The following is a 12,706-nucleotide window of genomic DNA, read 5'->3' as shown; positions in this document are numbered from 1 at the left end:
ACAACGGGAGGCAACGGGTACAGTTTTTTTTAGATTTGTTTTATTTCACATGATTTAGTTTTATTTATTTTAATGTTCTGAAATTATTCAGACCCCTTGACTTTAAAAAAAAATAAAAAGTGTTACAGCCTCATTCTACAATGGAGTAATTTAAATGTTTATTTGCAAACATTTCAAAAAATCTGTTTTTGCTTTGTCATTATGTGGTATTGTGTGTAGATTGACGAAGGGGAAAAAAACTAATCAATTTTAGAATAAGGCTGTAACTTAACAAAATGTTGAAAAAGTCAAGGGCTCTAGAATACTTTCCGAGTGCATTGTACATAGCAGCTAAAAGGTGCATTGCGCATACATCAGGAAACTCAAGAAAACAAAACAAATTAATGGGATAGTTAGCTAGTCAAGAAAGTGTAGAAATCATGAATGGAATAATGGACAATTCAGGGTTAGTTGAAGCAACTAATAACCTCTTTCTCTCAATCTCTCTTTGTTTTTGTCTGCCCTCCATATATCTCTGCACTAGCTGGTCATAATAAACAACTCGAAACGACTGAACACTACATATTGGGTCGTTGTTTGTCCATTGAGACAAACTCTGGCCTTGTGATCTCACAGTTTAAGGCTGTTAAAAGTCTCATGGCTTCTAGGAACCAGTTTGGAAAAGGTAGAAGAATAGAATGGGAAGAAGACAGTTGTTTGCACCCTCCCATAGGCCTAATTGCAATCCTACTCTAGTCATCATAACAGTCAACAAGTAGTAGTATTAGTAGCAGTAATAGCAGTAGTACAAGTAGTAGACAGTAGTAGTAGTAGTAGTAGTAGTAGTAGTAGTAGCAGCAGTAGTACAAGTAGCAGACAGTAGTAGTAGTAGTAGTAGTAGTAGTAGTAGTAGCAGCAGCAGCAGTAGTAGTAGTACTAGACAGTAGTAGTAGTAGTAGTACTAGACAGTAGTAGTAGTAGTAGTACTAGACAGTAGTAGTAGTAGTAGTACTAGACAGTAGTAGTAGTAGTAGTAGACAGTAGTAGTAGACAGTAGTAGTAGTAGTAGTAGTAGTAGTAGTAGTAGTAGACTGTAGTAGTAGTAGTAGTAGACTGTAGTAGTAGTAGAAGTAGTAGACAATAGTAGTAGTAGACAGTAATAGACAGTAGTAGACAGTAGTAGTAGACAGTAGTAGTAGACAGTAGTAGTAGTAGTAGTAGACAGTAGTAGTAGTAGTAGTAGACAGTAGCAGTAGTAGTAGTAGTAGACAGTAGTAGTAGACAGTAGTAGTAGTAGTAGTAGTAGACAGTAGTAGTAGACAGTAGTAGACAGTAGTAGTAGTAGTAGTAGTAGTAGTAGACAGCAGTAGTAGTTGTAGTAGTAGTAGTAGACAGCAATAGTAGTAGTAGTAGTAGTAGTAGTAGTAGACAGCAATAGTAGTAGTAGTAGTAGTAGTAGTAGTAGTAGTAGACAGCAATAGTAGTAGTAGTAGTAGTAGTAGTAGTAGTAGTAGTAGTAGACAGCAATAGTAGTAGTAGTAGTAGTAGTAGTAGTAGTAGTAGTAGACAGCAATAGTAGTAGTAGTAGTAGTAGTAGTAGTAGACAGCAATAGTAGTAGTAGTAGTAGACAGCAATAGTAGTAATAGACTGTAGACAGTAGTAGTAGACAGTAGTAGTAGTAGCAGTAGACTGTAGTAGTAGTAGTAGTAGTAGTAGACTGTAGTAGTAGTAGTAGACTGTAGTAGTAGTAGACTGTAGACAGTAGTAGTAGTAGTAGTAGACTGTAGACAGTAGTAGTAGTAGTAGTAGACTGTAGTAGTAGTAGTAGTAGTAGACTGTAGTAGTAGTAGTAGCAATAGTAGTTGTAGACAGTAGTAGTAGACAGTAGTAGTAGTAGTAGTAGACTGTAGTAGTAGTAGAAGTAGTAGACAATAGTAGTAGTAGAAGTAGTAGACAATAGTAGTAGTAGTAGACAGTAGTAGTAGACAGTAGTAGTAGTAGTAGTAGTAGACTGTAGTAGTAGTAGAAGTAGTAGACAATAGTAGTAGTAGACAGTAGTAGTAGACAGTAGTAGTAGTAGTAGACAGTAGTAGTAGACAGTGGTAGTAGACAGTAGTAGACAGTAGTAGTAGTAGTAGTAGTAGTAGTAGTAGTAGACAGCAGTAATAGTTGTAGTAGTAGTAGTAGACAGCAATAGTAGTAGTAGTAGTAGTAGTAGTAGACAGCAATAGTAGTAGTAGTAGACAGCAGTAGTAGTTGTAGTAGACAGCAGTAGTAGTAGTAGTAGTAGTAGTAGTAGACAGCAATAGTAGTAGTAGTAGTAGTAGACAGCAATAGTAGTAGTAGTAGTAGTTGTAGTAGACAGCAATAGTAGTAGTAGTAGACAGCAATAGTAGTAGTAGTAGTAGTTGTAGTAGACAGCAATAGTAGTAGTAGTAGACAGCAATAGTAGTAGTAGTAGTAGTAGACAGCAATAGTAGTAGTAGTAGTAGTGTCCCACTGCGTTTTATTCGTGCCCTCTAGCAGATACTGAGTTTCACTCCACAGTCTGCGTCTCATTTCTGACAGCCACAATTAAAATACAATGACTCTGCTTTGTTTAAACTCCCAGCATGCTGTGCACCAGCTGTGTCCTCTCAGCTCATTGGGCCTCCCCTGAGGTAGACACGCCACATGTGTACTGTATCTCAGAGTGGCATTTCCTGTTTTGCAGTCCTCTGCATGTGGACCTACTTCCTATACACATGTGTTGTTAAAGACTAGCATGGTGAGGGGCAGGATACGTGTGAAGAGGTTTTTTGGATGAAGCTCAGTGTTGAATGGAGGGAAATTAATGTGAGGTGTCTTTTATGAAGCACGCAATCCTCATTCCGGAATATTAAAACATTGAACGAAATACATGAGTGTTTGATGTTAGAAGACGAGGTCCTGATTTGTATTCTGTTCACCAGTCCTTCCCGAGCCGTTCTCTATGTTAAGAGGTAGAATACTCTAGTCTGTCTGCACCCCCATCCACAAAGACAACACTTTCTCCATGTCTCCATCATGGAATAAAATCTTATTATATTCATTTTCAGTACATCTGATTGGCTAAATACATTGAGTGCATGCACTTTCACATTGTGATGGCAGCTTCATATAAAATGTCCTTTACATAACAGCCCCATGGTTTAATGTACGGTGTGTTCTCTCTCATATGTGGTTCAACGGATGAGTACGAATGATAATCACGTGTTCCTTTTTTCTCAGCATGTCATCATCAGTACAGTATACATACTGTAGTACATCCAACCATAAACATACAGTATACATACTGTAGTATACCCAACCATAAACATACAGTATACATACTGTAGTATACCCAACCATAAACATACAGTATACATACTGTAGTATATCCAACCATAAACATACAGTATACATACTGTAGTATACCCAACCATAAACATACAGTATACATACTGTAGTATATCCAACCATAAACATACAGTATACATACTGTAATACATCCAACCGTAAACATACAGTATACATACTGTAGTACATCCAACCATAAACATACAGTATACATACTGTAGTATACCCAACCATAAACATACAGTATACATACTGTAATACATCCAACCATAAACATACAGTATACATACTGTAATACATCCAACCATAAACATACAGTATACATACTGTAGTATACCCAACCATAAACATACAGTATACATACTGTAGTATACCCAACCATAAACATACAGTATACATACTGTAATACATCCAACCATAAACATACAGTATACATACTGTAATACATCCAACCATAAACATACAGTATACATACTGTAGTACATCCAACCATAAACATACAGTATACATACTGTAATACATCCAACCATAAACATACAGTATACATACTGTAGTACATCCAACCATAAACATACAGTATACATACTGTAATACATCCAACCATAAACATACAGTATACATACTGTAGTATACCCAACCATAAACATACAGTATACATACTGTAATACATCCAACCATAAACATACAGTATACATACTGTAATACATCCAACCATAAACATACAGTATACATACTGTAGTACATCCAACCATAAACATACAGTATACATACTGTAATACATCCAACCATAAACATACAGTATACATACTGTAATACATCCAACCATAAACATACAGTATACATACTGTAATACATCCAACCATAAACATACAGTATACATACTGTAGTACATCCAACCATAAATGCTTGATGAAGTGAGATCTAAACATTTGCAGTCTGTAGTCCATATGAGATTCATATCTTACATCTGGACAGACAGAGAGATTGTTCCAAATGGCACCCTATTCACTATCTAGTGCACTACTTTTGACCAGAGTCCTATGGCTAATGACGCCCTATTCACTATCTAGTGCACTACTTTTGACCAGAGTCCTATGGCTAATGACGCCCTATTCACTATCTAGTGCACTACTTTTGACCAGAGTCCTATGGCTAATGACGCCCTATTCACTATCTAGTGCACTACTTTTGACCAGAGTCCTATGGCTAATGACGCCCTATTCACTATCTAGTGCACTACTTTTGACCAGAGTCCTATGGCTAATGACGCCCTATTCACTATCTAGTGCACTACTTTTGACCAGAGTCCTATGGCTAATGACGCCCTATTCACTATCTAGTGCACTACTTTTGACCAGAGTCCTATGGCTAATGACGCCCTATTCACTATCTAGTGCACTACTTTTGACCAGAGTCCTATGGCTAATGACGCCCTATTCACTATCTAGTGCACTACTTTTGACCAGAGTCCTATGGCTAATGACGCCCTATTCACTATCTAGTGCACTACTTTTGACCAGAGTCCTATGGCTAATGACGCCCTATTCACTATCTAGTGCACTACTTTTGACCAGAGTCCTATGGCTAATGACGCCCTATTCACTATCTAGTGCACTACTTTTGACCAGAGTCCTATGGCTAATGACGCCCTATTCACTATCTAGTGCACTACTTTTGACCAGAGTCCTATGGCTAATGACGCCCTATTCACTATCTAGTGCACTACTTTTGACCAGAGTCCTATGGCTAATGACGCCCTATTCACTATCTAGTGCACTACTTTTGATCAGGGCCCATAGGGAATTATCAGGTAAAGAAAAGGCTTCTTCCATTGGTTGGCTTCTGAAATGATTCCGTTGGCATGGCGATTATAATGAATCTAATGAAATGAGTAATTACATCTAATCTGTCTGAGAGGCCCGGCGGGTCAGTTCACAGTAATGACTACACATTTTTCACGCCTCGCCCCAGGGGGACTATGGGACGGCTCAGTGGGAGACGTCCTCTGATTGGTCAGTTGGTTGCTGAAGCTTTGACCTCAGCGTACAGGGAGAGAGAGGCGGGGGGGGGGGGGGGGGGGGCTTGGGCCATTGTTAAGGGATCCGATGTACTGCATGTAGAGTTGAAAACAAGCTCACAGAATACCTTGGATTGGATTGATTGCACAGGCTTTGGGTTTAGTGTACAAACAAGGGGCTTGAGCCAATGCTATGGAATGAGGCTGTGGGCAAATTATAGTGTACTAAGTGTCTCTGAGTTGATAATAAGGTCACATAATACCTTGACATAAAAATAGACCCTGAAAACATATAAAGTCAAGAAAAATCTATACTGGAAAGACATTACAATGATCCAACAAAATGATGCAAAGTACACATGCAAACACGTATAATGAACAGGAACAAATTAGGTGAAAGGCAAATCTCCACACAATGAAGACAGGAAAGAGAAAACTCGTATAACTGAACTATCTGATCATTCTTCTTCTCAGAGACAAACAGGATGTTGTAAAGGTTCCCAGTGGACAACAACAGGACAACATCCAGAAAGCAACAAAACTGATTAATGAACGAGAACGGAAAAGACGGTTCAGAAGCAGACAGAAATAAAAATACATTGCATCCCAACCACAAGGTGGAGATGTGGAAAAAAGCCTGACTGTTGCTGATAACCACTGATGTTACCAACGCTGATCTTATACAGAGCCGTATAGAGTAGCCTTACCTTGCAGCTGAGTTTGCTGTTCTGAAGCAGCAAAATGAGAAGACAACAGCAATAATCAATATCCATCAATCATTAGAAAGAAAAACCCCCATGGCAGAACCCCCATGGCAGAACCCCCATGACAGAACCCCTAATGGTAGAACCCCCATGACAGAACCCCTAATGGTAGAACCCCCATTGCAGAACCCCCATGACAGAACCCCTAATGGTAGAACCCCCATGACAGAACCCCTAATGGTAGAACCCCCATTGCAGAACCCCCATGACAGAACCCCTAATGGTAGAACCCCCATGACAGAACCCCTAATGGTAGAACCCCCATTGCAGAACCCCCATGACAGAACCCCCATGACAGAACCCCCATGGCAGAGTAATACAATGTAAGAGAGGCCAATGGTTAAAGACAGGCGGACAGTTCAGGGTAGTGTAATACAACATATTGAAGGCTACAGTGTCTATTGGTTTATTCCATACCTTCTATATCTCTGCCTTGTGTCAGGAACCCAAATGGCACCCTATTCCCTTTATAGTGCACTACTTTTGACCAGGGCCCTGGGATAGGGTGCCATTTTGGATGCTTCCCTAGACATGACTAGCTGAGTCTCTTGAGGCCTCCATACCAGACAAGCCCAACATGTAAGTAGCCTGATAACAGAAAAGTAAGTAGCATGATAACAGAAAACACATTTCTCTATAGCTTATTTTCCTTTATAGGGCTTACCAATGTATTTGGCCCTCTCCTCCCTCCGCTCCTTAGCCAGCTTCTGTCGTTGCTCTGTCGTCAACCCATCTAAGCAGAGAAAAAAATAACTATGCATCAGATATACATGTATTTTTTACCTAAAATATCAATGCACCAAACAGCTGATCACACCTGTCATGTAGAGTATAGTAGTATGAGAGAGGTCACGTAGTTGAAACAATTCCTGCATCAATTCTAAACTACGAAGTGATGTCATACATACACTACCGTTCAAAAGTTTGGAGTCACTTAGAAATGTCCTTGTTTTTGAAAGGAAAGCACTTATTTTTTTGCCCATTAAAATAAGATAAAATTGATCAGAAATACAGTGTAGACATTGTTAATGTTGTAAATGACTATTGTAGCTGGAAACAGCTGATTTTTAATGGAATATCTACATAGACGAACAGAGGACCATGATCCGCAACATCACTCCTGTGTTCCAATGGCACGCTGTGCAAGTTTATCATTTTAAAAGGCTAATTAGAAAGCCCTTCATTAAATAGTACCTGCAAAACATCAGTCTCAACGTCAACAGTGAAGATGCTGGCCTTCTAGGCAGAATTGCAAAGAAAAAGCCATATCTCAGACTGGCCAATAAAAATGAAAGATTAAGATGGGCAAAAGAATACAGACACTGGACAGAGGAACTCTGCCTAGAAGGCCAGCATCCCGGAGTCGCCTCTTCACTGTTGACATTGAGACTGGTGTTTTGCAGGTACTATTTAAAGAAGGGCTTTCTAATTAGCCTTTTAAAATGATAAACTTGCAGCCTTTTAAAATGACAAACTGCCAGCTGATGACTTGTGAGGTGTCTGTTTCTCAAACTAGACACTCTAATGTACTTGTCCTCTTGCTCAGTTGTGCACCGGGGCCTCCCACTCCTCTTTCTATTCTGGTTAGGGCCAGTTTGTGCTGTTCTGTGAAGGGAGTAGTACACAGCTTTGTACAAGATCTTCAGTTTCTTGGCAATTTATCGCATGGAATAGCCTTAATTTCTCTGAATAAGAATAGACTGATGAGTTTCATAAGAAATGTCTTTGTTTCTGGCCATTTTGAGCTTGTAATCGAACCCACAAATGCTGATGCTCCAGATACTCAACTAGTCTAAAGAAGGCCAGTTTTATTGATTCTTTAATCATATCATAACAGTTTTCATCTGTGTTAACATAATTGCTAAATGTTTTTTTTTAATGATCAATTAGCCTTTTAAAATGATAAACTTGGATTATCTAACACAACGTGCCATTGGAACACAGGAGTGATGGTTACTGATAATGAGCCTCTGTACGACTATGTAGATTAAAAATAATTTAAAAAATCAGCCGTTTCCAGCTACAATAGACATTACAACATTGACAATGTCTACTCTGTATTTCTGATCAATTTGATGTTATTTTAATGGACAAAAAATGTTATTTTGTTTCAAAAACAAGGACATTTCTAAGTGACCCAAAACATTTGAACGGTAGTGTACGTTCACGATGAAGGACAGGAAGCTACATCTCCTGCTGCGGTGCTACAATGTAATTCACTCAATAGTTGCACCGTGTTGTGTGAACCAGAAGGGAACTCAATCGTTCATGTGGGCGCCCCAAAAGGCACCTTATTCTGTTATACTGTTGACCAAAAGTTGTGCACTGTTATAGGGAATCGGGTGCCATTTAGGATGCGGCCATGTATTCTTCTGAATTTCCTGTCTGCAGCCATTATCAACGTTCTCCCTGATCCTCTTTGATAAACACAAACATAAGATGAAGGATTTTTATATTAATTTCAGATCCTGTTTCAGCCTAGGCCTAAAATATGTCTGCATTGGAAACGGGGCCCTGGGTCTCCTTTCCGGAGCCCCATGCTATGTCATATGTATGCCGCGTTTTCTCTGCCAACCTGAGAGGGCCTTGCAGCAAGAGCTCCGGCCGTCACTATAGCAACAACTCTTTCCTCCCACCACCACAATCAAAGGGTGAATTCCTGTACTGGCGTCTCACAGCCAGGACTGGCGTCTCACAGCCAGGACTGGCGTCTCACAGCCAGGACTGGCGTCTCACAGCCAGGACTGGAGTCTCACAGCCAGGACTGGAGTCTCACAGCCAGGACTGGCGTCTCACAGCCAGGACTGGAGTCTCACAGCCAGGACTGGAGTCTCACAGCCAGGACTGGAGTCTCATAGCCAGGACTGGAGTCTCACAGCCAGGACTGGCGTCTCACAGCCAGGACTGGCGTCTCACAGCCAGGACTGGCGTCTCACAGCCAGGACTGGAGTCTCATAGCCAGGACTGGCGTCTCACAGCCAGGACTGGCGTCTCACAGCCAGGACTGGCGTCTCACAGCCAGGACTGGCATCTCACAGCCCTGGGCTGGAGTCTGGAGAGACAAGGCTGGAGTCTGAAGAGACAAACCTGGAGTCTGGAGAGACAAACCTGGAGTCTGGAGAGACAAACCTGGAGTCTGGAGAGACAAACCTGGAGTCTGGAGAGACAAACCTGGTGTCTGGAGAGATAAACCTGGTGTCTGGAGAGATAAACCTGGTGTCTGGAGAGATAAACCTGGAGTCTGGAGAGACAAACCTGGTGTCTGGAGAGACAAACCTGGTGTCTGGAGAGATATGCTGGGGAAGGTTTAGGAAAACTCCCTAAGCCTGGAAGTCCTGTCCCAACACAAGGCTCTCGTCCCTCCCCCTCTATACCGTCCACCACTCCCCTAACAAATGAAGATGTGTAGTTCACCCAATGCCATCTGTCTGATTGGGTCTGTAATGGCTGAAGATCCATTAGATTAGTCTGAGGAACCTTTCACCCGTCCACAGACATGAATGCCTGAATGGTTCTCCCCTCACATGACAACTAGCTTCAACAGCTACCAAACTGTACACCTCACACTGGATGTCCAACCCCATGCTATTTCCTTATCGTCCTGGTTACAGTATGTCTCTCAGTGGGTCTCAGAGCTGTTCTGTGTTGAATAATGTACCTCCTTTTTTGGGATGGGGGCTGGTGCCAGACCCAGGGGTGCCTGGTCTAGCATCTGTCTTGGTGGAGGGGTCTGTCTTGGTGGAGGGGTCTGTCTTGGTGGAGGCGTCTGTGTTGGTAGAGGGGTCTGTCTTGGTAGAGGGGTCTGTCTTGGTAGAGGGGTCTGTCTTGGTGGAGGGGTCTGCCTTGGTGGAGGGGTCTGCCTTGGTGGAGGGGTCTGTCTTGGTAGAGGGGTCTGTCTTGGTAGAGGGGTCTGTCTTGGTAGAGGGGTATGCTTTTGGACAGGACTCCGTGTCTGGGGAGAGGTCTGAGATGGCTGAGTCGTCTGATGTCAGAAGGTCCTTCACTATGTTCTTGTCTTCATTCTGGTTGTCCAAAGGCTCTGGTGTGGAGGAGATACCTGGAAGAAAGATAAAACATTCATAAAGAGTAAGTTTGAAGACAAGATATTTGTTTAATTTCCTAAAATTTTGAAATATGGAATAAATGTGCAAGTAGAATATGTATGATATCAGGCCACACCTGGCCATGATTACAGACACCTGTGTGTGTTCTTTGACACTGTATAAACTAGTGACCCACAGTGTTTGTCATTATACCCTGATGAAGACAACCAACGTTTCAACAGACAAGCTATCAGGTTATTACATTATTGCATCTGAGCTCCTAGAGTGAGAGGGTCTCTTTTTCTTTTTCAAGTGGAATATTTACACATGATTGATATCAACATTATCTGAACATTACTAACACCTGTCCCAGAACACAATTGGGAGAGTTTTATACACGTTAACTCCATTTCTTGTCAAGCCAGTACAATGACGTGATGCTAGTACTAGTGATGCTAACAAACTCTAGCATCATCCCATTCTGCTCCCAGGCCACCTTCACTGGGAAGAACTGTCTGCTGTCATTATCCCAAAACTCCCCATTACCCTCCATTAACATCTCCTTCTCATCCAATTCACACACATCAGTCACACTCCTCCTCTCCTCTCCTCCTCCTCCTCCTCCTCCTCTCTCCCTGGAGCTTTCGATTCTGCAGAGCCAAACTCCCCCACCATCAGACATTACAGGGACAGGACTGGCAGGAGGCACACATTGTTTCCAATATGGCACCCTATTTGCTATATAGTGCACTGCTTTGGACCAGAGCCATATGGGCCCTGGTCAAAAGTAGTGCACTAGCCTATATAGGGAATAGGGTGCCATATTGGATGCAGACACAGTGTGTAATACGTCTGACTTATCTTCAAAGGAAGACCAGGCTCAGCTTTCCCAAAAACACACAAGACACATTCAAAGGCAGAGGGAAGGAAGTTAGGGAATACATTGAATTTTTGTAATAGATTGAGAAAGATAGTAGGAGCGAGAGAGGGAGGGATACAGAGCGAGACAGAGAGAAAAGGAAAGAGGGCAGTAAAGAGAGGGAAGGAGAGATAGGGGGAGTAGAAAGAGACAGAGAGATAGGGGGAGTAGAGAGAGAGAGAGAGACAGAGAGATAGGGGGAGTAGAGAGATAGAGAGAGACAGAGAGATAGGGGGAGTAGAGAGAGAGAGAGAGAGACAGAGAGATAGGGGGAGTAGAGAGAGAGAGAGAGAGAGACAGAGAGATAGGGGGAGTAGCGAGAGAGAGAATGAGAGAAAGAGAGATAGGGGGAGTAGAGAGGGAGAGAGAGAGAGAGCGATAAGGGGAGTAGAGCGAGAGAATGAGAGAGAGATAGGGGGAGTAGAGAGAGAATGAGAGAGAGAGAGAGAGAGAGCTAGGGGGGTTATAGTGGTGTGGGGTGGTGTGTGGGGTGGTGTGTGGGGTAGTGTGTGGGGTAGTGTGTGGGGTGGTGTGTGGGGTGGTGTGGGGTGGTGTGTGGGGTGGTGTGTGTTGTAGTGTGTGGGGTAGTGTGTGGGGTGGTGTGTGGGGTGGTGTGGGGGGTGGTGTGTGGGGTGGTATGGGGGGCGGTGTGTGGGGTGGTGTGGGGGGTGGTGTGGGAGGTGGTGTGTGGGGTGGTGTGTGGGGTGGTGTGTGGGGTGGTGTGTGGGGGTGGTGTGGGGGTGGTGTGTGGGGGTGGTGTGTGGGGTGGTGTGTGGGGTGGTGTGTGGGGTGGTGTGTGGGGTGGCGTGGGGGGTGGTGTGTGGGGTGGTGTGTGGGGTGGTGTGGGGGGTGGTGTGGGGGGTGGTGTGTGGGGGTGGTGTGGGGGGTGGTGTGTGTGGGGTGGTGTGGGGGGTGGTGTGTGTGGGGTGGTGTGTGGGGTGGTGTGGGGGGTGGTATGTGGGGTGGTGTGTGGGGTGGTGTGTGGGGTGGTGTGGGGGGTGGTGTGTGTGGGGTGGTGTGGGGGGTGGTGTGTGTGGGGTGGTGTGGGGGGTGGTGTGTGTGGGGTGGTGTGTGGGGTGGTGTGTGGGGTGGTGTGTGGGGGTGGTGTGGGGGTGGTGTGTGGGGGTGGTGTGTGGGGTGGTGTGTGGGGTGGTGTGTGGGGTGGTGTGTGGGGTGGCGTGGGGGGTGGTGTGTGGGGTGGTGTGTGGGGTGGTGTGGGGGGTGGTGTGGGGGGTGGTGTGTGGGGGTGGTGTGGGGGGTGGTGTGTGTGGGGTGGTGTGGGGGGTGGTGTGTGTGGGGTGGTGTGTGGGGTGGTGTGGGGGGTGGTATGTGGGGTGGTGTGTGGGGTGGTGTGTGGGGTGGTGTGGGGGGTGGTGTGTGTGGGGTGGTGTGGGGGGTGGTGTGTGTGGGGTGGTGTGGGGGGTGGTGTGTGTGGGGTGGTGTGTGGGGTGGTGTGGGGGGTGGTGTGTGTGGGGTGGTGTGTGGGGTGGTGTGTGGGGTGGTGTGGGGGGTGGTGTGTGGGGGTGGTGTGGGGGGTGGTGTGTGTGGGGTGGTGTGTGGGGTGGTGTGTGGGGTGGTGTGGGGGGTGGTATGTGGGGTGGTATGTGGGGTGGTATGTGGGGGTGG

At 44.2% G+C, this 12,706-nt stretch overlaps 1 protein-coding gene across 48 annotated transcripts in view; it reads right to left on the bottom strand.

The window, feature by feature from the left end:
* LOC110496692 (uncharacterized) overlaps positions 1 to 12,706 on the bottom strand; it is a 92,542-nt gene that overhangs the window by 42,304 nt on the left and 37,532 nt on the right. For 22 of the 48 annotated variants that reach the window (XM_036953506.2, XM_036953502.2, XM_036953505.2 and 19 more), the window contains exons 2-4: positions 9,777 to 10,175; positions 6,783 to 6,851; positions 6,062 to 6,082 (exon numbers count right to left, since the gene is read on the bottom strand). In XM_036953506.2, the coding sequence (XP_036809401.2) occupies positions 6,062 to 6,082; positions 6,783 to 6,851; positions 9,777 to 10,175 (489 nt within the window). Of the gene's footprint in view, positions 1 to 6,061; positions 6,083 to 6,782; positions 6,852 to 9,394; positions 10,176 to 12,706 lie in introns of all 48 variants that reach the window. The other 26 variants (XM_090209315.1, XM_036953511.2, XM_090209330.1 and 23 more) reach the window with 3 other exon arrangements.

This window comes from Oncorhynchus mykiss, chromosome 18 (genome assembly GCF_057628025.1).
Source record: "Oncorhynchus mykiss isolate SJ-2025 chromosome 18, ASM5762802v1, whole genome shotgun sequence".
In the NCBI taxonomy this organism is placed as follows: Eukaryota; Metazoa; Chordata; class Actinopteri; order Salmoniformes; family Salmonidae; genus Oncorhynchus; species Oncorhynchus mykiss.
This window is presented reverse-complemented; position numbering and strand designations above follow the sequence as displayed.